Genomic DNA, 26,333 nt, shown 5'->3' on the forward strand with positions numbered 1-26,333 from the left:
ATACATTCATGTTTCCAGGGGCTCCAAGGGATAACCCAAAAATCTCCCTGATCACAAGATCTCAGCTCTTCGATCTTTAGCCTACAAACAGACGCAGCTAACGGAAAGAAATACAAAACCGATCTACCCTCAACAGATGGGCCGAAGATGATCTTCAAACTCGGGAGATTTTCTTTAAAGCAACCTCATCTACTTTGGAGTCCATAACGTAGACTTGACACTAACCCTCTGTTTGCCACGAATAAAAAATTCAAATTCTTATTTTCCTACGCTATAAATGATCCACGTCATCACTGATGTCGTCAGCACAGCTGCATTAAATGCAATGTGCCCTAAAACGGCTCCAATTAGATTTAAACAAACACAGACGGACGTGAATTAGCTACTTACAGGTTGAGTAGCCATACTGGCTACTGAAGTGACGTTACCAAGTCATGTAAGTCCCAACATGATGTATGTTTTGCATCCACACCGTCCATCCATTTGGAGAGAACATTTTAAGACATAAGCCAAAGAATGAGTAAGATTCAAAACTCCAATGAACCCCACCACAGAAAACAATGGAGAGAGTGACGTCCACCATTAAAAAATTCTAAGGGCCACAAAAGTTTTCGATCAAGCTTATATTTGTTTTTTTCCCTTTTTTAATGTCCTTTTTAACTTATGAACGGGTTGGATCTCAAATAAACATCACGATGGACCTTAGGAAGGTTTCAACGGTGGATGTCACTCTCTCCACTGTTGTTTTCTGTAGTGGGGTCTACTACAGCTTTGTATCTGCGTCATTCTTTGATTAATGCCCTAAAATAATCTCTCCTAATGGATGAACGGTGTGGATACAACACATACATCATGGTGGTACCCATAGAACTTGGTGACGTCACTTCAGTAGCAGTCTCGCTGCTCAACGTGTCAGTAGCTAATCCGCGTCCGTTCGTGACAAGCAAATGATCTGAATTCCTAATCCACGGGACCCTCACATGTATGGGTGGCAATCCGCTAGGGGGCCACCCAACTAAAGCCCGGGTTTGCTAGGGTCTATTAATTTGGTTGGTGGGCTGGGCTTGGGCTTGGGCTTGGCATGTATGGTACAATCAATTTTAAAGTTGGGCTTCAACTCAAGTTACTTTTAACTAAACCTGGCTTAGCCCAACCTGGCCTAGCTGACTTCATTTGTGCATCTGCTCCATCCTACAGATATAATGGATTGGATCAGGTCAGATTGAGCCCGAACCATTTAAGAACCAGGTTACAACTTTAGACCTATTACAGATCCCATTAAAATTTGGACCACGTCTCCTCATTTCCAATTAAAAAAAGAAAAGAAAATAGAAGACCCATTTATTTAATAGGTTGTGTTTTGCGTGTAAGAGGATAAAGACTTGAGTTTTGCGTGTAAGAGGATAAAGACTTGACCCATTTGTCTCATGCATTGAGTCAAGGTCAGTGATGTGATGAGTAAGGTTTAGAAATTATAAGTTGGTTTTCACAAAATTAATATTATAGATATGTCAAGTTGTATCAATATTTAAAAAGAAAGAGAGAAATTTGATAGATCTAAGAAAAAGAAAGAAGAGAGATATTTAATAGCACATGGCTAATTCTTTCATGATCTTAAATAAGCTTGAGATGAATTTAAGAATAAATCTAATTAGAAATGCCCTTCAATATATTTTCACACTCCTTGATTTCCTTATACATCAATTAATTACTTTTTCCAAGGTTTAAGTTGAGTCCGTGTATGAGTTGTATTTGGGTTAAGCGAAGCATCTTCTCTCTTAATGATTTGATTACCACCTACCTTTGGATCCCAAGAGCATGAACACCATATTAATAATAGTAGACGAATTCTATTGGTTTTTTTCCCAAGTCTATTTTATATTAAACCTTAAAAGAGGTCCTTGAAAAATCAGGTTCAAGTCAGTTTAAGAACAGTTGATTTAGAGAGGGCTCAAACCCATCTCTAGTTATTTCACTTATTTCCGTGCTGTTAAACTCCTAAAACCTAAAACAAGTTTAATTCCTTGTTTGATCACCAACTGAATGTGCTTTATAATTACTTTATGCAATTTGATTGACCTAAATCTAATACCTTTCTCAATTTTCAAATATTAGAAACAACCCAGTAATCCAATTCTCAATTTTCAAATATTAGAAACAACCCACTAATCCAATTGGTCCCAATAATTCCACTCAAGGCAATGGGATCAATGATGTGGAATCGGACCACATGGGATGTCTCTTCGTAGATCTACTGGTATAAAGTATACTAATCAAAAGTCTCCCAAAGAGCAATCTCTTTTTAAGAAAAATCTCATCATTCTTTTTCAAGACTTAACAAGGAAATCGAACCACCAACTCTTAGACAAGCATGTAGCAGAGACATTTTATAAGAATTGAGAGATAGAGGGAGAGAGAGAGAGAGATGCAGAATTACATAATGGGGTTTGCAAATGGAATTTAAAATCTCATAAAATAAAATTTCATGAGAGTTCCCTAAATGAGATATTTCAATGAAAATTTGATTACAAGCAAACGCATTACCATGTGGGTTCCTTAAATGAGCTCTTTCAAGGAAAATTGAATTAAAAGCCGGCACACCATTGAAATTTTACAGTGTTATGTATTCTGACACCTCACCATCAATTAATGTCCAATAACCCATAGGATCAATCCAACCGATTTACACAATAGTCATAATCCAACCTAGAAATGGATTAGTTAGGAAAATTCACATAGAAAATAGGTATTTGATCAATTTTCAAGCTGTACCGAGTCACAATCAGGCTTAGGCCCATGGGCCTTTAAACCCGGCCCATTCCAAGCCAACCACCTTCCACCCCTACACAGACCTACCGAATCCTACATCTGGACAAACCAAACATTTGCCATGGCCATGTTCCATATTGGCCGAGAATGAACGGTGTGGATGCGACACAACTGTTGAAAAACCCATGTCATGGCATGCCATTGATGTTGATTTAGGTAGGCTCACCATGACCTAGAAACCTAGCATGGATGAGGAGCTACTCAATGATATGTGATGGAAAATATGCCATGTGTTGTGGCACGTAGTGCAGCATAAGCATGACATAGCTTGCGTGCACGACTCGATCGAGTTTTTTGGACCGTTGCCTACCTATGGTGGGACCCATATGGGTAGCTTAGGCCGTCACGCCATGTGTACGGTGGTGATTGTAAAAGAATTCACACCAGTCCAATCCCATGAAAAGACTTCAATCACATGTTTCAGTACTCCCAGCATTTCAAGTGCTGTGCTGAGTTGACCCGCTTAATCCGTTTCTATTTTTCTTCAAGTAGTCATGTATCACAGCGAGCCGTGTCGACCGGACTCGGATTCGGTAGTGACCCCTCTAGCAGCGAAACCAGTTCTGTGGGCCCCACCATGATATGTATGTTTTATCCATGCCGTTCATCCATTTTTCCAGTTCATTTTATAGCATGGTCCCAAAAACGAGGTAGACCCATATGTCAGGTGGGCCACACCACAGGAAACAGTGGTGATTGAAAGGTCAACATTAAAAGCTTTTTAGGGGCCACTGTAGCGTTTAACCTGTTGATTAGGTAACGTTAACGTGGACCTGGATGAAGGGAAAATAAAAATATCAGCTTGATTTAAAGCTTTTGTGGCCCCCAAGAAAATTTTAATGGTGGGTGTTCAATCACCACTGTTTATTGTGGTGTGGTCCACCTGAGATTTGGGTCTGCCTCAGTTTTTGGCTAACATCTTAAAATGAGCTGAAAAAATGGATGACCCGCACGAGTAAAACACATGCATCATGGTGGGGCCCACAGCATCAGTTTCGGTGCTAGAGGCGTCATCCAGGTCCACTTTCACGTTACCTAATCAACAGAAACGTTACAGTGACCCCACGAAGTTTTTAATGGTAGGCATTCAATCACCACTGTTTACTGCGGTGTGATCCACCTGAGATTTGGGTCTACCTCATTTTTGGGCTAATTCCCTAAAATGAGCTGGCAAAATGGATGGAAGGCATGGATAAAACATACATCGACCTTCGCACTGCAGAGGTCACTACCGAATCCGAGTCCGGGTCGACCAAGTCAAAACCATGCACATCTAACCAATCTTTGGAAACTCAACGATTGACTCGAAACTCAACCGAGTGAACTCGGTCTCCGTGATTTCTGACGACTCATTCCACGCTAAGGATAATTGAATCGGTCACATCAATCATCGTTCGTTGGGATTGTCGACGTGGGCCCCACTTCTATATACACTTTCTTATTATCAATGATTCGATGGACTTGAAAAAAAAAAACGATGAAGAAGTCAGGAAAAGGAAAAGCTAATAAGACATGAAATGCCCAAAAAGCTTCATCACATGGTGGGCCACTTGGTGCCATCAGTACTACAGCAACGGTAGTAGGAAGCTCGTGCGCTTGTGGGCCCCATCATGATGTGTCTCACACCGACTCTGTCCATCAGTTGCGGCACCTCATCTTCACTGTGCATGCTAAAAACTGGCTTGTTTCGAACCTCAGGTGGGCCACACCATGAGAACAATGTAAAATCAAGACGAAAATCTCTAAATTCATCGAGTGCGGCTCACGTGAGTTGTGGATAAGGCTGATATTTTTGGACATCTCTTCATCCTGGACGATGAACCTGATGAACGGTCGGATGGGAATATAAACAACACAGTGGCCCAAGGAAAGTTTCTATGGTGGGAATACGGATCCCACTGTTAGATGTGGTGTGGCCCACTAGAGTTTTAGATCAGACTGGTTATTAGGCTCAGGTCCAAACATGAGGTTTTGTAACTGATGGGCGGAGTAGATGTCATACAAACATCACAGTGGGCCCACAGATCTCGGTTGTTGCACGCTCTTCCTACAAGCAGTCTTCCGGCTATTGAAATGAAATCACAGTCACTAGTTAGGTGGGCCACGTGGATCAATGTAAGAAACATTAGAAAAGAGGTCCCACCATGGATGGGCCACGGATGGTCTTCTTTGATGTAATTAAAGGTGATCCTAAGTATTCCAAAAATGGACATTGAATACAAACCGTCAAATATTCACACGTTTCTGGCAACTCCTACCTTTCTCATGACCCTTTCAAGCTGGGCCCCTTATCTTGAACAGTTCAGATCATCTGAAATAGATGCCTATCATGGACTTTTGGACCATAGTATGACAGTCACAAGAAATGCGTTCGGTAGACGTTATGTACTATGATTGGTGATTAGGCATTTGCAGCCTCAACCTTCCTTTTCCCTCCCTTCTCTTTCTTTGGATTTGTTAGGCAGAGGCTACGATAGCGTGGGGTCCACATGCAAGTGCAATGAGAGTAGGGCCTCATTCACGATCACATCACTACATGTACCATACAAGTGTTTTTTTTCCTATCTTGACAAGCTGATGGCCCACCACCCCATTTCTAATTCATAACCAGCTTAACCACACCCACCAACAAAAAAAAGTGACAAAGACACCCTCCTAACTCAAGCACCAATCAATATCACTCACAGCCACCTTTAGTGGCCCAAAATGGCTATCTCAATATACATTCAAGTAGAGTACATGTGAATATTTGTATTATGTTAATACCTGAAAAGATCGATGTCGTCTCGATACATCCTATCCTTATCTCCTACCATAAAGAACGGGTTTAAGAATCTTAACATGGGTTTCAGAATGGGAATGGAAAATTTGCATTTTGAAATGCCCACCAAATTCCCGTTGATAGCGGGAAATACAGTGAGAAATGATGCTTGGGCACAATGGTGAAAAATCTAGACCGGACCATCCAACCAGACCCGTTTTAGACCCAAGGCCTTTTTATGCACTTGGGACTGTTGGGTCAACCGGATTTTCCGGTCTAGCTGGTGTAATTTGAATTGGGACGACCATCAACTTTTAATTTTCTGATTATTTTAAAGTAATTTTAATTAATGTAACGACAACATCATGTGTCTTTTCAAGAAGCTTCTTCAGGAGTTGTTGGGAAATTATCAATTGTACACGTTTGTGCTTTTGTTTGAAATTCTTTTACGGGCCTGATTGTTTAGAGAGAATGCTAAAGTTTTATATTTGTAAATTGCATTCATTAAAATTTGTTGAGAATCTTGTTGATTCCATGGAATTTCGTCTCATTAGCCTTTGTAATCTCACATATGAAATTGTGTCAAAGGCCATGACTTTGAGATTGGGCTTGATCAAAATTCCAATTAATTTATGGAGAAGAGGAGGAGAAGTTGATTTTCTAAGAAAAACCATTTTTTTTAAAGAATATTTTAATTTTTTCATAATACAAAGTTTATAATAAGCATACAAACAAAGCTAATATGATATGTTGGATTTTATTTATTATTATTTTTTTTAAAGTTGATTAAAAGGTTTGGTTTAGATGGTAAGGGTACGTTTGGCTGCACCAAATAAAGTGATACTTTATGATTATTTTGGTGGAAAATTTTCTGATATTTCAGGAAATTTAGTTAGCCAAACACACCCCAAACCATTGGTCTTCGATTAGGTAAGAGGACCCACTCTATTCTTTTCTTTTTCTCAAGATGAGTTATTGAGAAGGGGCTTGAAAATGATTTTTGAGTGAGGAAAGGTTGACATGTTCTGCATGGTAGGAAGCACTCGGGTCCCATTGATCTTATTCATCTATAATGCCTGCAATTAATTTTCTTAAGAAGGTATGAAATGACATTTTAAACTAAATTAAGGGCTTTTTGAGAATCTGAAAAATATAACTTTTGTCCCCATGGTCTGAATTTTACTCATTAAATTCCACTTAATGCTTTAGAATTTCCCCACATAAAGCACCCTCCCCATGTGAGGCATCACCTGGTTGGCACCTGGAACCTGAGATGTGGTGGTAGGTTGACCATGGGCCCAACATAATGTATGTATTGTATATCTATGCTGCCCATATGTTTTGCCAACTTATTTCATGGCAAGAGTAAAAATATAAGCAAGTGGTCCAACTGCTTTGCCAATTTATTTCACAAATGTTGTAGGTAAAATTGGACTGACCAAACATTTAGAATAATATCGAAATAACAAAGAAAGTAGCTTGGCTGTAAGGTTTGGTATGAGCTCGGCCTTAGATGATGACCCTGATCTTCGCAACCAATCAAAGTGGCAATCATGAATGACAACCTCGGTCGGCCAATTGATGCCTAGCAGTCTCGTCCAAGGGATGACTCTGTTTGTCAACATTGATGGGTGACATCGATCGTTTGCTCGAGGACCATCTTCGACCAAGGGCCTCTACCTTACGGGCGTGTTTGGATTCACGGTTTCGAGTGTATGGTATCGTATTAGCGGGGTTGATGGGACATGTCCCTCATTTGGAAACAAACGGTAGGCGACGCATTTAACGCGCGAATACGTTCGAGAACCACTTTACATCATCGATGGAATTGTACAGCGCAACCGGCTCGACGTTTAGTCAGATGTAAACAGGAAGAAAGCATTTTCTTCTTTCACTGTGTTGCTGGTAATACCCAGTATTGCCGTCTTTTGACAAATCCACACCGTCCATCATCTTCCTCTCGAGATTTAAACTATGAATGGTGAGCTTTGATCGTCCGATAATGTGGCCCACTGAGACAATCAAGCTGAAACAACAGCCGAATGGTCTTCTTTTGATCATTGTAGCGATCATGAGGAAGTACATGGCCATGAAAGGTCAACATGTTTTTAATGAGTTTTTCTCCCTCTACCTAATGAACGGTTTAGATCCACCTTTCACTGTATAATGGTGGCTCACAACGAAAAGACGGAACCTCTGTTTCGTAACAGAGTCGACGTACGTCAACTTTGTGAAGTTTGGTGGCCCACTTATTGAAGCTTCTTGGAAAATCCATTCCGTCCATTGGATTTAGGATGAAAAACCATCCGGAAGAGAGTGCTTTTGGAGTGAAATCAGCGTGGCCTATGAGGGTGTTTACTCCGCTGTCCATTTCATGTTTAACGGCTGAGATTCTTCAATAGTTTGCATAGAAACAAAAGGACACCTAGGCAAGGGTAATGCCCACCCTCTGAAGTGAATGAACGGTTCAAATCATTCAATGGAACAGTGAGTGGGCCCCACTACACGCACATATATACATCGTGTGGCCCTTATCCGATTGTTTCCAAACATTGATCTGACATGAAATTGTATATATATTAGAGTAATACGTCCTATCTAAACATTGGTTAGTGGCACGTCTCCACTGGATGTATTCTGAATATCGCCTAATATATACGTGAACAGTACCAGATACAATACAATACAACCAAAACGTGAATCCAAACACGCCCTAGAGGTCGGCCTCGACCATTGACTTAGATGTCGATTTCAATTATCGACCTTGGCTTCAGATTCCGCCCTCTAGGGAGGATCCCCTCCATATACGAGTATGATTGCCCATCCAAGATCATCGCCGAGGATCACATCAAGATAAGCATAATATATCCGTGAAAAGACCTATTTTATAATTGGTATTTATTTAACAGATTCACTACCAAATACATAGGTAGTATCAAAAAGTTATAAATGGAGACCCTCCTTACAGAAAAATGTATGCCCAATTACCCTAGCTTGGCTACTCCCTTTGCAACCCAACACTGACTAATGCATCGGAGGGCCCCCTAATAATCGGGACCTCTTGTTTCTCTCTGTTTCGTAATTAATTACCACCATTTGCTTCCTATGATGTGAGCCCCTAATAATCGGGACCTCTTGTTTCTCTCTGTTTCGTAATTAATTACCACCATTTGCTTCCTATGATGTGATCCACCAGAGAGGTTTGTATTTGTCTCACTTTTTAGGCTCATGCCATAAAATTAGTTGGCAAAACAAATGAACAATATAATTACATTACCCATACATCAATGTCTCTCTCTCATTTCATCCCTCGGCAATGTCTCTCTCTCTCTCCACTTGTGTCCCACGTGCCATACCACTACTCTTCTTAACCAAATTTAAACGGACAGACAAAAATCCCCAGATGTATGTAATCATTTCTCGTATACTGGTATGCATGCATCTAAACTCCTCCATGAGAACCTTTCTATGAAAATAATTGAATTTGGACTCCTTAGCAGCTACATCACCAATCCGAACCGTCCATTATATCTAGTCCACTTTCTATAGGCTCCCTTCGAAATACCATACTGGTCAGATGATCCAAACCGTACAGTCAGTGGCACACTGAAATAGATCGATAAGGCCGTTCCTAGGAGATAAGTCTGATAATGGATGTTTAGGACCATCTAATTACTGTGATCTTTGCACTGTGGCAGAAAAATTGTGGAGTGGACCCAACGTACGGTCCAGATACCTGATGTTAATGCCATACGTGTACAGGAAAGTTTCAATACGCTCAGCCCAGGTATCATTTCTCATACGTATATATACGTCAACGGTGACTTATGTAATCCACCGGCTATTTTTCTGCTCTAGTTTTTGTTAGCTGTGGGCTTAGATTCCATGTGATAGTTCTGCACCATTTAAAAAATGGTGGTGATTCTTCAACCGTACATTTGACATAGTTGTACAGAAATCTAGACCGTCCAATGCCTTGTCGTGGATGGAATTTAATAAAATAATTACATTATGAGGATGATGGTAGCCATTTTATTTTTCTCTTGGAATTTGGACCACACTTACTATTTTATAATAGCCATCCATTTTCATAGGCATTAATTGGATGGATGAGATTGCTTTATAATTGTGATTTTAGATATATGGTATATCCGTACAAGTTGGATGGTCTAGATAGCTTTACATAGGTGTCACGTGTGAGGAGGATGAGTCACCATAGTAAATCATCACAGGAATCTACTCTACCCTATTTACTGATGTGAACTAATCACCTATACAGGCCTTAAAAAATAAATTAATTAATTAAAAAAAAGATGGAAACTAATCACCTTCAGGCAACGTACATTGCACCATCTTTTCTTTTAATATGACAGTTTTTGTAGGAAATCAGTATCATGGACAAGGTAGGCCCTACAATGAAGATGACCTGATACAAAATTAAGTATGGTCTGCTCATCAGGTGGCCACACCAATGGAATCAATGAAAGCCGATGATCTGATGCAACATACAGGTTTGGCCCATCTAGTGATCCGGTTAGCTAGATTTTCAAGGTAGGCGATCTTCATGGCATGTTCTACTGTTTTCACGGTTCTGATTTTATTCAGAAGTGGCATGTTTGTGGAAAAGATGCTAGCTGCCGCACGAGTTCTGATTCCACTGCCTATGAGGTTACACATCAGTTTTAGTAGCCCGAAGGCCGAAGCCTTAGTCATGCGAGCAAATGGGACTCGATTTGCGAAACGTACGTTCCCCTGTAAACTGTGGGGCCCACGGTGGTGGACATCTAATCCGTCCATCCGTTTGATCTGCTCATTTTCAGAGAGGAGCTCAAAAATGAGGCAGATCCAAAACCCAAGTTGGCCACACTATAGGAAACAATAGAGTTGTAAATGCCCACCGTTAAAACTTTCATAGGGAACACCGTGGTGCTTATAAGCCATCCAACCGGTTGATAAGGTCATTTCCTACCACAGTGACCGGAAATGACAAACATAGGTCTGATTCAAAACTTTTGTGGCTTCAGGAAGGTTTCTACGGTGGGCGTTCAATCACCGTAGAAACTTTTGTTGCAGGAAGTTCCTGCGTTGGAAACTTAGGTAAAGCCCACAATGATGTTTGTGAGAAATCTACCCGTCCATCCGTTACGTGAAATCATTTTAAGACCCGAGATAAAAAGTGAGGTGAATCCAAGACCCAAGTAGACCGTACTATAGGAAGAGGTGGTTAGGGAAATTCCTGCCATTGAAACCTCCCTGGGTTGACATTGATATTTACATGCCATCCATGCCGTTCATAACATAAGTCCTACCGTGATGAGCTGAAAACACAAATATTATCCTGATTCAAAACTTTTATGACCCCGTGAATATTTCAACTGTGGACGTTCAATCCTTATGTTTTTGGCCCACTTGAGTCTTGGATCCGGTTCATTTTTGGCTCATGCCTAAAATGAGCTCAAAAATCGGATGCACGGGGTTGATTTCTCACAAAAATCACAGTGGGCCCCACCTAAGTTCACAGCGCAGGAACTTTCCGCTAAAGCCTTTCGCAGGAACTCGGCGTCCGTTTTAATTGGGGAGCGGATTAGGTGAGACGCCGGATACACCGAAGTGGGTGGGACCCCTGACTGCAGGGCCCTGATGTATGTTACTACATCCACGCTATCCACCCGTATTGAAAGCTTATTTTAGGGTATGAGAGAAAAAATGAAGTAGTTTTAAATCCCAGATGGGCCATAGTACAGGAAACAATGCATTAAAAACTTCTCGTGGGCTACAGAAACTTTGGATCAAGATGATATTTGTGTGGCCTCTTCATCTAGGTTTTTTGTGACCTTATCAACAGATTGGATGGCAAATAAACATTCCGCTGGAATTCATGAAGTTTTTAGTGGTGGGGATTCAATCAAGACTGTTTCCTGTGGTGTGGTCCACCTACAATTTTAGTCAGCTTCATTTTTGGTATCATGCCTAAAATGAGCTTTCAAAAATTTTGGACGGTGTGGATTTAATACAAATACATCACTGTGAACCCTACAGTCAGGGGTGGGTCCCACCCACCAGTGCCCGTGGTCTCACCTAATCCGCTCCCTTTTTAGTGTTAGACTGATATGATATCTAGCAGCTGTTATTAAAATGGTGGTGACTCGTAATCCTCACATATCTGACTCATGTTTACATAACCACATCATCCGAACTGCCGGGCACAACTGTTGATGGACCAGATTTTAAATCACAATGAGCAACCCATACTAATTATCACTGGTTAATGAATGGATGGTTAAAAATGACAGTGAGTGGTTCAATTTCCAATGGAAAAATCAGACGGTTACAAACGAAATTCACCATAATTGGGTCAAAGGTTTGGATGGTGTGGATTGGTATTCATCGATGCTATTTTTATGATCGAAGAACCGCCATCACTTTTAGACGGTGCTAAACTAACAGAGGTTTCCAATCCTTTTTCTATTATCAACATGGGGTTTGTTAGCTAAGAATGTATTTTTAATGAAATGACGCTTTAAATTACCACCGATGAAGTAAGTATGCTAATGTATGCATACGTGTGGTAGCATCCATCCGTTGTTATCTTGTAACTAGACTCGGTGATAGTTCACACCATGTTAAAAATGACAGAGACTCCTCAACCGTACCCATGCTATAAGTTTGTGGCAATCCAAACTAAAATGTTGGTGGCTCCTTGGTCGCATCCATGTCATAATTTCATGCCCATCCAAGGCATCTACAAAGTTACTGAATTATGGATGGAGCATAATTTAAAGCTTACATTAAGAAAATGACAGTAATATTATGTTTTTGCAACTTGAAATTTGGACCGCTCACTATTTTAATGCGAGTCATGCATTTGATAGGCAACAAATGAACGGTTAGATTTGCTTGAAGGTGGAAGCTGGTTGAAAGGCATTTTAGGTACATTTTTGGTAATACATATTATTCTTTCATGCAAAAAGAAAAAAAAAAGGGATATGAATCTTCTGCATCAGCTGTTCTAGACAACTGCTAAAATACCCAAGCCCCATGGGGCCCATCAGATTTTATAGGTTAATCCACTACATCCCTCAAGTAAGAACTCTTATTTGAACTGTACATTCAAGAGATCAGTCCGATGAGGGTCATGCTAAAGGAAGTAATGTGAAATTGCTCCTAAAACATTTAAATTTACAGTATGGCCCACCTGATATTTGGATTCAGATGGTATTTTTTTTTTCTCACTTTATCCACACAGGTTACACCTGATTAATGGGTTTGGGCCCCATATTTCATCTTCATTATCTCTAGGGTGAGGTCTATTTGACTAGTGGAAGTCATTGTTTTTTTTTTTTTTTTTCCCCAAGGCCTAGGATGAGGTCTATTTGACTGGTGGATGTCATTGTTTTTTTTTCCCGAGGACTAGAATCAAGGGTAAGTTTTACATATGGATGGCCACCTCAAGCGGATAAGAATCAAGAATAAATTTCACATATACAATATGGTGAATGTGCCACAAGCTTGGGTGTTTTACCCAAAACAGGTGTTGTAGAGGAGTTGGATCCCACCAGAAGGCATTCCATGCAGGTACTTCCCATCCTGCTTGGATTAGACCAAGATATTATCTATAAATAAAAGTACATCTTGCTGATCTAAAACCAACTGAGGTACAAGCTAGTTTGATTTGTGTAATTTTAGAGATATGGTCCATCTAAAATGCACCCTACAATTTGGATGATCTGGGATAGATATGCATGGGTTATACGTGTGTGAAGGATGATTACTTACCACTATTTCTAAAATGGTGGTGAATTATCACACGAATCTAGTCCATTAGGATACTCATAATCATTTGATGATGGAAGGCCCACCAAACAAATCTAATGTGAACTCACTTAAGATTTGAGGCTTAAGAGGGTTTTATACTAAATAGTTTTATACTACGATTCTTCACCTACTAAAGCTCTCAATGCATTAGAGAAGGGGAGAAGTCAAACATATCTATTGGGAATGAGACACACCCTTTAAAATATATGAAAGGTTTAGCGTTAACAATCTTTACATGTGTCATGGGCACATTGGACTACTAATAAACAAATAGCTTATCTTATATTGGCTATTGAAATAAATACGCCATTGTCTGTCATTGGGTCGTTATAAAACTGATTCTTGGGAGAAATAGTAAGCTCACCAAAGAAGTCAGAGAACATGACTTAGACAGTCCTAGGGATAGGGTTTTGTTTTTTTTTTTTTTGCGGGGGGGTGGGGGGTGCAATGTGCAATCATATGCATTGCATGTGAACTTCACATGATATGGGTGCATAGTACCAACGTTTGATGTGGCATGTATGTATATATCTGGGCCATGTATAAGGTCGGCATCGGCCCCACTATGAAGATTAACTGGCAAAAAGGAATCGGGGTCGTCCACTCGTCTGGTCCGCAGTATATATATGTATGGATTTAAACCATCCATACGGTTGACTCATTTGGTGAGTGGGGAATGTGATATGGATGATGTTCTTGGCGTGTCCCTCCTTTGGTGCAGCTTGAAAGTGGGACATATGCTGGATATTAGAATATGTATAACCATTGCATGTTAAGTTCACATGCAACACATTGCTGGTGAACATTCCATAAAGCAAGCAACAGAGATGGTTGATGTGAGTGGGAAGTGGACTTGCACTATGTCTTGTTCCTTTTGGAGATTTTTCTTGCCAGTCCAACCACAATGGCACAATTTCCTTCTTTTAAAGGGTAAAAGAGGCCTATGAAATTCAATCTTTAAAGTAGTACTTGATACCGGGTCAAGTCTCTCTCTCTCTCTCTAACCACAATGGCACAATTTCCTTCTTTTAAAGGGTAAAAGAAACCTATGAAATTCAATCTTTAAAGTAGTTGATACCGGGTCAAGTCTCTCTCTCTCTCTCTCTCTTCCATTAAAGAAATCAAACCACATCCGTTTGGAATCAACCATGACATACGGCCTTACCGAAATTTGACCTGGTGAGGAGACTTGGGTGCATGGTATGATGGGCTTTTCCCTCTTGCCCTTGGCTTATTCATGACTGGTTTACACAGCTCGTGTTCGGATAATCCAAACCGTCCACATTGTCGGCCTACTGTAGATGGTTAGCTGCACAAAAATCACATGGATAACATAATCCTTTTTTCTTTTTCTTTTTTGAACATCGAGCATTTGTGTATTTGGCTGTCCATCTTAATCCAATTAATTAGATGAATAAGATAAAACTAACCATACATCTATACATATACCCATCCGCTTCAGATGAATGGTTCAGATCATCTGCACAAGAAGTCACATGGGCCCATCACAGTTCGACCAAGTGATGCGCCTCCAGGCACTTCGGATTAGAGTCAGCCACCTTTTTTTGTTATTTTATTGAAATCAACCCCACCCCATTTGAATTCTACAATGGAATAAGATCTCAGCTCAACTTGACTAAGGTGATGGCACATATATGGGGCATGTAGCATGCGACCAAGTCAACTAGTCCAATATAATAGATTTTAAGATCCCATCGGTGCATTATTGTCTATGAAATCATTTGCCCTTTTATTTTAGCCCCAGAAAACAAATAAACAAAGGAGGATCAGACAAACCATGTATTAAAGGAAATCTTGGAGTTGTATACAAGGTTCTGATGGTTGCATGTCCAAATCTTCTTTTGGCTTCAAGCCAAGTAGAAGAACTTCACGTTATATGGCACACATGCCAACCTGGAACGTCTGAGGAAAATATGGGACCCATATCCCTAAAACACTAGGGTAATACCATGCGGAACGCCTGTGGAGAGAAAGGGAGAGGTAAAAAAAAAAAGAGGAAAAGAAAAAAATAGAAATGTTTTAAATATAGGTGTAGTTTATATATATATATATATATATGTTTTTTTTTTGGATAATCTGATCCACTTGACTTTTATATCATCTTATTTTTGGATTAACGACTTAACATGAGGTGGTACAATAAATATAAAAAATAAATTTTATACCATTATCATTACGAGCCTTATGCAAGTAGAAGGCTCTTCGGTGGTATGGTTGAGGTATGTTACTTTTATCGGTAAAAGTCTAAGCCATTTAGGGAGTGTTTGCATCTTAAATAATTTAAGATAAGTTATTTATGCCTCAAGTAGCTTATTTTAATATATACTTATTAAATTGAAATAATTAAGTAATTTTAAATTTTTTTAAAAAAAAATACTTATAATTGATCATAAACATATTACTTATTTGCTACCAAAAGTAGAAAAAGTAACTTATTTTTTAAATTAAAAACACACGTATTTTTCAACTCTCAAAATCCTCACAATGTCACCTCTTAATGTTTAAAATTTTCCGCACTAAAAGACAATTTCCAGGGCAAATTGCCCAAAAATATTATAAATTATATATAGTATAGATGGGCCATTAATGGCGAATGGAGAAGATCATAGGCTTGGAGACAAGGTGTGCCCCTGAATGTATCTTGAGTGTTCGATCGTTTTCTTACAGGGGTGGGCCTCGCCTGATGAGTGAACTGGGTTGATTTTCGGGTCAGATCATCTGCAGCATAGGGTCCTCCTTATGCATTGATCAGATGTTTAGCACGTGTGCTCAAGTGCGTGTATGTTTGCACACATGTGGACTGAAATGGCACGTGGAAATGGGCATGCCTACACAAGCTCGTGAAATTCCATGCATGTGCACGCCTCTACATGTGCGCGCCAGGCACGAGGCTTGACCCCCATGTGCGGTGTAGTAATGAATCAGCGTATGTCTGTGTGAATCATCCCTCCGCGTGCAAGCGTTTCCACCTCTTCGCGCGGCTGTTTTTCTCGGTGACTTATTCGATAGGCTGACGGAGTGTGAAAATTCGTGCTTATGCATACGCCCTTTGTATAAGTATCATATAAATCTCCCAATCAGAACTGTCCAAATACTGGGCCCCATTCTGACAGACCATCTTAACGGTTGGAAAACCCTAAACTTTTTAATCAATGATTTCAAAGAATGGAGATTTTCTTTTTTAAAGTTTAACTGTCCATTTGTTAATCACCAAAATGATCCTTTACTTTTGTTTCTGGGTTATACCCATCTAGACAGGGCCCCACTAATCGAACGGTTGGAGTGGGATCCCACCGTGACGCGTCGGCACTCCCTATATGCCTGACTACCGGTGATCAAAATCTGCGAGAGTATGAAAACTCTCCTCCTTTTATATGATTCACATCCGTCCATATCAGTAAGATTCCTCATGCACAGACCTAACAAGAAACCTGCCCTCTTGGTTGATCGAAACATGTGGAGGGCCCAATACCACACCTACGTACCCCAGAAGTCAACAATCTCAAGCTCCTTTTTTAAATCATTTATACGCAAAAGTCGTACCACTTAAGTAATCTCGCTCGCTCCATCTGCACAAAAAATTCGAAATGTTGCACTCTCATCCATCCTCCTCGTGTCTCTCCCTTCGTATATGCTCTTATAGGCCTTTTCTTTTTTCTTTTTTTCTTTCTTTAAATTCACTTTCAATCAAACATGTATACTATATATATATATATATATATATATATATATATAAACGCTCAGCTACACACCGATTCACACTTCATTACGTGCAAACCTTACTATTAACCGTCGGATAAAGTAGACGGTCTGGATGAATGCGCTCTTATGCGTGAGTTTGAAAGAGTGAGCTTCCTTATCTGGCACGGTTCTTCACCCTACTCTCTAACTCTCTAAAAGTTGCGGTGGAAGCCTTTTACATGAAATTCTTCCACCAGAATGCTAGATGGGTCCCACCAAGATGTTAATGATAAATCCACTCTGTCCATACATTTTTCAGCATCATTTTATTACATAGAAGAAAAATTTAGACAGATACAAGGCTTAAGTGGACCACACCATAGGAAGCAGCGGTGATAATAATTCTCACTGTTGAAAATTTTCTAGGTCCCACCATGATTTATATTTGCTATCCAACCTATTTATAAAGTTATATGGATCTGGATGAAGAGAAAACACAAATATCAGCTTCATCCAAAACTTCTTTGGCCCCCATAAATTTTTCAACGGTAAGGGTTTAATCCTGACTGTGTAGCCCACAGCTGTCTTGGATCTGCCACATTTTTGGGCTAATAGCGTGGAATGACAAAAAAAAAAAGAGGATGGATGGTGTGGATAAGACCCATACATCACCGTGGCCACTCAAAGTTCATGCCTGTTCCCAAAGACGGGCGGAGGTAGGATGCAAGCTGCGTCCCTCACGGAAGTGGGATTGCATACTAAGTGACTCAGTATGATTAGCATACCACGTAAACCCTGTGGGGCCTACTGTCATTCATAAATTTCATCCATTGGGTCCATCCTTTTTACCGGATAATTTTAGGGTCTTAACCCAAAAATGAAGTATATCCAAATCCCAACAGGAGCACACCACGGGAAGCAGTGTGAATTGAACATATATCGATGAAAAGTTCTTGGAGGCCATAGAAGTTTTAGATCAAGCTGATATTTGTTTTTCCTTTCATCCATGTATGTATGATCTTATTAACAGGTTGGATGACAAATAAATACCACTTTGGGCCTTAGGAATGTTTCAACGGTGAAATCAATACTTCCATTGTTTCCTATGGTATGGTCCACTTGAGCTTTGTATATGCTCCAATTTTGGGCTCAACCATTAAAATGATCTGAAAAAACGGATGAACGACATGGATAAACCACATGCATTCACGATGGTCCCAATGAAGTTTACTTAGAACGATAAGGCCGTACTGAGTAACTCAGTACGCAATCCGATTCCGTCCCTCACCTCCCTAATGACGAGCGCGGATTACCTACTTACAGGTTGAGTAGGCAGACTCCCTAATAATGTGACGTCACCAAGTTCTGTGGGCCACACCATGATGTACATTTTGTATCTACACTGCCCATCCATTTGGAGAGATCATATTAGGGCATGATCCAAAGAATGAGTCAGATCTAAAGATCCAGAGGACCCCACCATAGAAAATAGTGGAGAGAGTGACGCCCACCATTAAAAAGTTCTAAGGGCCACAAAAGTTTTCGATCAAGCTAATATTTGTGTTTTCCCTTCTTTCATGTCCGCGTTAACACATGAACAGATTGGATCTCAAATAAAAATCATGTGGACCTTTTAAAGGTTTCAACGGTGGGTGTCACTCTCACCACTGTTTTCTTGGTGGGGTCCACCCCCCAGCCTTGGATCTACCTCGTTCTTTGGACCATATCCTAAAATGATCTCTCCAAATGTATGGATGGTGGGGATACAACACATACATCATGGTGGGGCCCACATAACTTGGTGACGTCACCTCAATAGTGAGTCTCCTCACTCAACCTGTAATTATCCAATTTGCGTCCGGTAATGACGCATGCAATCCGCCTCCAGGAGTCGGAATCTTGCTAAGTTTGCTGGAAATCTAGGTGGGGCCCACCATGATGTTTGTGAGAAATCTATCACCTCCATCCATTTTTTAAAGCTCATTTTAGGACCTAATACCAAAAGCAAGCAGGATACCGTACTCAATTGAGTCATACCGAAGGAAAGGGGGGCAGGGAAATTCTTACCGTTGAAACCTCCTTGGGGTTGACAGTGATTTTTGCATGCCATCTATACCATTCATAATGTCATTCCTACTGGGATTAGCTGAGAACACAAACATTATCTTGATTCAAAACTTCTGTGACCTACAAATATTTCAACTGTGTAAGTTCAATCTTAACGTTATCGGCCCACTTGAGTATTGGATTCGGCTCATTTTTGTACACATGTCCCAAAATGATTTCATAAAACGGATGGATGGATTGAATTTCTCAAAAACATCACGATGGGTCCCACTTAGGTTTCCAACGCAAGAACTTCATGCGAAAGGCTTTAACAGGAGAGCAGTGAGGTTTTTTTGAACACGGATTTATGCAAAGCCTTTCATGCCTTGAAAACCTAGGTGGGGCCCACCATGATGTTTTTGAGAAATCTACCCCGTCCATCTGTTTTTCCTAAGCATTTCAGGGCATTATCCCAAAACTTAGGCAGATCCAAATCTCAAGTCGACCACACCATAGGAAGCAGCGGTGACAATGGTTCTCATAGTTAAACATTTTTTAGGGCCCACTGTGATACTTATTTGACATCCAACCTGTAGATTACGTTACACAAACCTGGATGATGGAAAAAAAAAATTAAATATCAGCTTGCTCCAAAAATTTGGTAGCCCCAGGAAGTTTTTAATGGTGAGAGTTCAATCAACATTGTGTGGCCCACTTTAGATTTTGATCTATCTCAGTTTTGGGTTCATACCATAAAATTATTTTTAAAAATGTATGGACGGCGTGGATTTATCATTAACATATTGGTGGGACCCACCTATCATCTCAGCGGAAGAATTTCATGTGAAAAGGCTTTCACCGCATCCTTCGGAGCGTTAGAGAATAGGGTGAAGAGGCGTGCTAGAGAAGGAAACTCGCTTTTTCAAACTCGCGTATAAGAGCGCCTTCATCTAGACCATCTGCCTTATCCGATAGTTGATAATAAGGTTCACACATAATGACATGCGAACCGGTGCGTAGCTGAGCGTTTCTCTCTCTCTCTCTCTCTCTATACATATATATATATATATATATATATATATATATAGAGAGAGAGAGAGAGAGAGAGAGAGATATTCTCACTGCACACCAATTCTCACATGAACTCAATTTTTTGAAAAATCATCTCATATGATATGAGTTCAAAATCTAAACGTTGAAGCACCCCATGAAACCTACAAGGCCCAACTTTTATCTCCATGACTTTGGTGAGTAATGGCATAAGAAAACAATTTTCTCCCTTGACTTGCCTCTCTTTACTACATCCCACCAAAGTTTTAGATCAAGTTAAAAGTTGGACCTAAGAATTTCATATGGTGCTGCATCATATGGATTGTTTAAATTTTCGGCCCATGACACATGTACAAAGGTACAATGGTGAGCATGACTCTCTCTCTACACGCGCGCGCGCACACACACATATATATCTTGTGGATGGATGTATTAACCTTGTAGCCATTATGACCTAGGCATGACAAAATTGGTTGCGTTGCGTTGTTTAAGGAAGAAATTAAGAAATATAACTAGTGCTAATCTCAATGTCATGATCCCGAGCCCACCAGTGCATCCGCGAGTGTGACATGTATGTCGATGATGAAGTGACGGGATCGTTGACCTAAGCAAAGGAAGAAATGAGCATGTGTGAAACACACACATGCACTTCGACTGGCTGTCTGATATTTGATCAGATGCCGGTCATGTGTCTAGACCGGCATGGGCCCCACGGTTAGCATCCGATGGACATTGGATCGGTCATCGGATGCGTTTGAAGACTCGTCGCCCCATAATTCAGGGCGGCAACCACCGGTGTATCCCGACATGCAAACACCATACTAAATTATGGCATTATACATCTTCACAAAGGTCCAAAATTGACTGGGAGGCTGTTGAGTGGGTGGGCCACCACTCCAACAAGAGAAATAAACCAACTACAGCTCAAAAAATATGGCTAGCATTTGAGAAAGACCACATTGTTGTTATTCACATTTGATCATTTCTAATAAATAAAATAAAATAGTCACACAACATGCTTTAAGCTTGCTAATGCTACAATTAAAAGAAAATCAAAGAAATAAAGTAAGAACTTTTGATTGTAAATATATAGAGAGAGGGCCCCATTGCTATGATTATTATTTGAGTGAGAAAGATCCCAGCCTTTCATTTGCTGGGCCCTTTTTCCTGGAAGAGAGTCATTGATTAGAGGATTAAGAATTGTAGATGGATGGGGTCTGGAAACTGTGATCAAAAGCTAATACTCAATGGCTACATTCATATTCCAAGTAATAACTAACATTTGTGTGATTTTCGAAACATGGCCTACCATGGTAGGGACACTAGATGAGAGATCCGAATCTCGTGTACGTGTGGCACGTGTAAGGACAGATATGGGCTACCTCTGGGTTTCGTGTGAATACTAGGAAGTTAGGCTGTCTATCACTCGAACCGCGGAGGATGTCAGTTACCCGCCTTTCACACACAAGGCAATCGCATTTCTGTACAGAGAACTAATCCCGTAGAGGCAACGGTCACAAATTGTGGTATCGTACGATTTTTCTGCTAACATGATACTTTTGTAGGACATCAATACCATTAATAAAATGGACCATGATTATAAGATCATTATTCTTGAAAACCATGATGATATGATTTCTAGGTGGGCCATACTTGTATGTTGAGTCATATCTACGGTTTCATATTGATTTTAATAGAATGGATGATCTAATAAATGAAACTATCTGATTTTTGTTTCATATGAATACCATGCTTTAGGATACCATTTTCATGGAACAGATGCTCTGAAAGTGGTATTTTGATGGCAAAGAAGGTGTGATGCCACAAGTTGTGGTACCTTGCCGGTTTGTATATGATAAGTTCTCGTCTGTACAATTTTATCAAATGTGCGTTTGGCACAATTGAGTAGTTTTGGAAAAGTCATCTTGCTTACATGTGGCATATATGTACACAATCCAGACCGTCCAATTGATTAGGTCACTTCATATGGAAGATATGATCACATCATATAGACTGGTGTCCATGAATGAATGATTCAGGAGGAAACTATCAGCTTTTCCAAATTAACATGCCAAATCAGAGGGTTAAAAATGTCTAATCAGTGTAATAAAATTTAAGGATGATTTTCTACGTGAAAAAAAGAACTTTGACGGTCTTGATTTATGAATCCATGGGCCAGATATACCAAAGATGTGATCTAGTCGTATCCAACGCACACCACAGCCATCTCCAATATCGGGAAATTATTCTTGACGGCCGTCGAAACGAAAGCGCGTCATCCAAATGCGAAGATAACGACGCTGACGTCGACCCACATCAGCAAAATGTCCACGTGGCAGGTCCTGGTCGCTGGCCCATGTGCCAAAGACCAATACCACTGCGGTCAAAAGCCGGTGCTGCCCTAGACACGTGTCAGTGTAATGTCCGACAACCCTAAACTTTGAAAATTGACCACCATCTACCTCTCTCTCTCTCTCTCTCTCTCTCTCTCTCTCTCTCTTTTGAAAGGAGAGTAAATTCAACAGAAGGCTCGACCACCATCTAACTCCAGCTCTCTCTATCTCTCTCTCTCTCTCTCTCCATACAAAAAAAAAAAACAAAAGGCTCGTTCAAAGTTCTCCCACCATAAGAAGAAAGCCCTAGATCTCTCTCTCTCTCTCTCTCTCTCTCTCTCTCTCTCTCTCTCTCTCTCTCTCTCTCTCATACACACACAACACCCATGTCTGAAAATAGAGATCCTTCACACCATCGCACATACCATGACGATAAACGCCTCGGCGCCGTCAGTTTCCCCTTCTCTAACCATCCCAACCTCTATAATCAAGACCCGACTGGGCCAGGATCCCACTCCATCCTCGATCTACATGGTTTCGGTCCATCTCCACCGTACATGAGCTTCACGGATTGTCTAAATGATTCAGTGGACTACTCAATGCTATCTAGAGCTTTCGACTTGTCACACTCTTCATCGGAAGTTTTCAGGGACAGCGGCGTCACCACCAATGACTCGGTGGATTCTGCGGGGCCGAACGGCAACCCGGCCACACCCAATTCTTCTGTTTCATCGTCATCGACAGAGGCTGCAGGTGACGATGATTCGGTGAGGTGTAAGAAAGATCAACAACTTAAAGGGTGTGAAGATGGGATGGAGAGATCTAAGAAAGTGTATGTTTGGTTCTTCTTAGAATTATCGAGTCAATAGCCTTTTTAAGCTCTTTTTATTCTTCTTAGCTTATTTGCAGTAAAAAGTCCTTTCTTTATACAACCTTTTCCTTTCCTTTTCTTGTTTTATAACAAAGCATGTTTTACCTTATTAATAGAAGTAAAAGAAAAGATATCCTGTTGTTGCTGTATTCCGTGACTTGAATTTGGCATTCTTTCTTCACGTTTGTCATCGATTTTATCTGGTGCAATATAACATTGTGGCTATTGCTCAACCATGCTAAAAAATAAATAAAAAATAAAAAAACCCAAGTTTCATTCATTATTTGATTATTAGCATTGGAGCTATTAGTGTTGTGTTTGGCTAGGATTGTGAATTTTGTTCTACTATTAGCATAATTTTCAAGAATCATGAAATGATACTCATACACAAGGGATGCTCTTTCTTTCCAATGCAACACATAAAGCACCATTTCATGATTTTTTGAAATTGTAGTAGAGTAGAAATTGCAAAATCTCAAATTATTTTTCTTTGCTCTTGAAATGGTGGTGAGCCAAACACGGCCTCAGGTAATTTGGGAGATCTGTAATCTTCTTAGGTTTTTGCAAGTGGGTTTTGCTCATTATAGATGTTTGTGGTGAAATCCATCAGGACCAAAGGACGGAAGAAAGGAGAGAAGCGGCCAAGAGAGCCCCGTTTTGCATTCATGACTAAGAGCGAGGTGGATCATCTTGAAGATGGATACAGATGGAGAAAATATGGCCAAAAGGCAGTGAAAAATAGCCCTTACCCAAGGTTGGTTTGTTGAATTTTTATAGAAACTCAGTTTGCCACTTTCTGATGCGATTATCTTTTTTCAACCAAAAAAAAAAAAAAAATCTTTTATGGGGAAAGGAATTAACATAAACCCTAAATATCAAACTCTATGCATTTGGTAATCCTATATGTATCTAGCCCTAAAAAATCATTATTTTACCAGTTGGCCTTTAATACATTGCAACCCTAATTGATGCGACGGTTGGTGTTTTGATGATTATCTAATAAGTTCTTACATTTTCTTCCTTTTTTCCTTTTTGTAATTGATTATTACACTGTGGGAATGAATACCTCAATTCAATGTTGTAAGCTAAACAGTAAAAAAGCCTTCAACACAAGAAAAAACTCATTAGTGGTGAATTATCTTTCACATCTCACTAAGGTTGTGTTTGGATGCAAAAGCTATTTGATTGTGAATATTCAGTTTAACAAAGAAGGAATCACGGGATGATGTTGTTTCCTTGAATTTATAAAGAAGAAATTGCTCCGTAATTGCCATGAGTCCAACTTGAAACTCACGTAATTGAAATTTAGAGAGGCCTAGGCAGGTCATTGCAATTCCATTCGATGGTGTGTCTAAGCACATCATGAATCTTTTCTTTTTTTTAATGCAAATGATCCATTGAATGTGAATAATTTTTGTTGACCCATTTGCTCTTAATTTGCATTTTGCACTGCAGAAGCTACTATCGTTGCACCAGCCAAAAATGTTCGGTGAAGAAACGAGTAGAAAGATCGTACCAAGATCCAACGATCGTAATTACAACGTATGAAGGCCAACATACACATCCAAGCCCTGCGACCCTTCGAGGAAGTGCTGCCGGAATGTTGGCGCCATCGATGCTTACAGGGTCACAACTGCCATTGCCTACCTTCCACCATGAGATGTTGATGCAGGCACCCCCAACAAACATGCAAGGCTACACAAACTCCATGTACCGGCAAAACCTAACTCCTAATCAGCAGCTTCAACTTCCTGACTACGGCCTTTTGCAAGACATTGTTCCCTCGTTCATCCCAAAACAACCATGACCATGCTTCTCTTATCTCCAAAGTCACTCTCAGGAGAGTAGAACTATTAGTCCATTTCCACCACACATGCCAACGTATCACTTGTGTTCTAGATATCTGGTCGTTCATTTGGTGGGCCCCACCATCTATATGCCGTGGTCCAAATAGTTGGCAAGTCCAGTTATAAAGTGCAAACACGTGTGGAAGCAGTCCACTCATTGGTGCACCACAGGCGCACTCGTCTCGCCCACCTGATGACCAGACCGGCCTGATTTTCAGGCCATGGCACGTGAATGATGAAGCCCAACTGATGAACAGCCCGGTTCTCGCATAAAAGTGCCATGTTGGCACGTGTGCAAAAGTCCTGCTCTCTCTCTGAGTAACCTTAGGAGTATCTCTCTCTCACTCTCTCTCTCTCTAATATTGTACATGTAGTTTGAAGTTACATGCATGAACATGGCATCGATGCTAGTATAGAATGGTAAGAGCATTAAATTCATCTCTATGACTTGGTGAATGGTGAAGTGCACGTATCTCGTGCCTCCTGCAAAACGCATCTCACTTCAGTTTCTCAGCTGAAATGGCTAATGGTAGTGTTGCCATGGAAAGGCTATCTGTTTGGAGATTCGTCTATTTGGGAAACGGCCATTTATATGCCAGCTGCTGTAGTTGAAACAAGTTCTCTGAATTGGGGTTTTTTTTTTCTTTCTTATTTTACCCTTTTGTTATAAGTGCAATCAACATATATCGTTGGTTTGATGATGAGCGGTGGGGATTTCAAGATAGGGATGGCATGTGTTACTATGGAGTCATCATGAATGGATTGGGTTCTTGATTTATGGAAGGGCATTTTAGAGATTTGTAAGGTCCTCATGCAGGTGGGCCATAGTTAAAAAGCTCTAATCTCCGACTCGGACTCGAGATACCACAGGATTAATTCTCACCTGAGCCAAGGTCCGGTCAATTGAATCAATCCCGAGTTGACTCATTCGAGGACCGAGTCTTGTATATTTTCTAGTCTATAAGTCAAGTTGGACCAAAACCTACCCAAGTCGAGTTGACTCGGTTGATTTCCCAGTCAGAGTCTGATAGTTTTAAGACTATGAGGTGCACCAACACCATTTGAACAGTGTTCCTGAT

The 26,333-nt window shown here is 40.3% G+C and overlaps 1 protein-coding gene across 1 annotated transcript; it reads left to right on the forward strand.

The window, feature by feature from the left end:
• Positions 1-22,836: 22,836 nt before the first annotated feature.
• On the forward strand, positions 22,837-25,958 carry LOC131245589 (WRKY transcription factor 71-like). Its single transcript, XM_058245146.1, has 3 exons — positions 22,837-23,368; positions 24,018-24,161; positions 24,863-25,958. The coding sequence occupies exons 1-3, from the start codon at positions 22,923-22,925 to the stop codon at positions 25,212-25,214; spliced, it is 942 nt and encodes a 313-aa protein (XP_058101129.1). The 5' UTR covers positions 22,837-22,922; the 3' UTR covers positions 25,215-25,958.
• Positions 25,959-26,333: the final 375 nt, after the last annotated feature.

The sequence above is a fragment of the Magnolia sinica genome, chromosome 5, assembly GCF_029962835.1.
Source record: "Magnolia sinica isolate HGM2019 chromosome 5, MsV1, whole genome shotgun sequence".
NCBI classification, from domain to species: domain Eukaryota; kingdom Viridiplantae; phylum Streptophyta; class Magnoliopsida; order Magnoliales; family Magnoliaceae; genus Magnolia; species Magnolia sinica.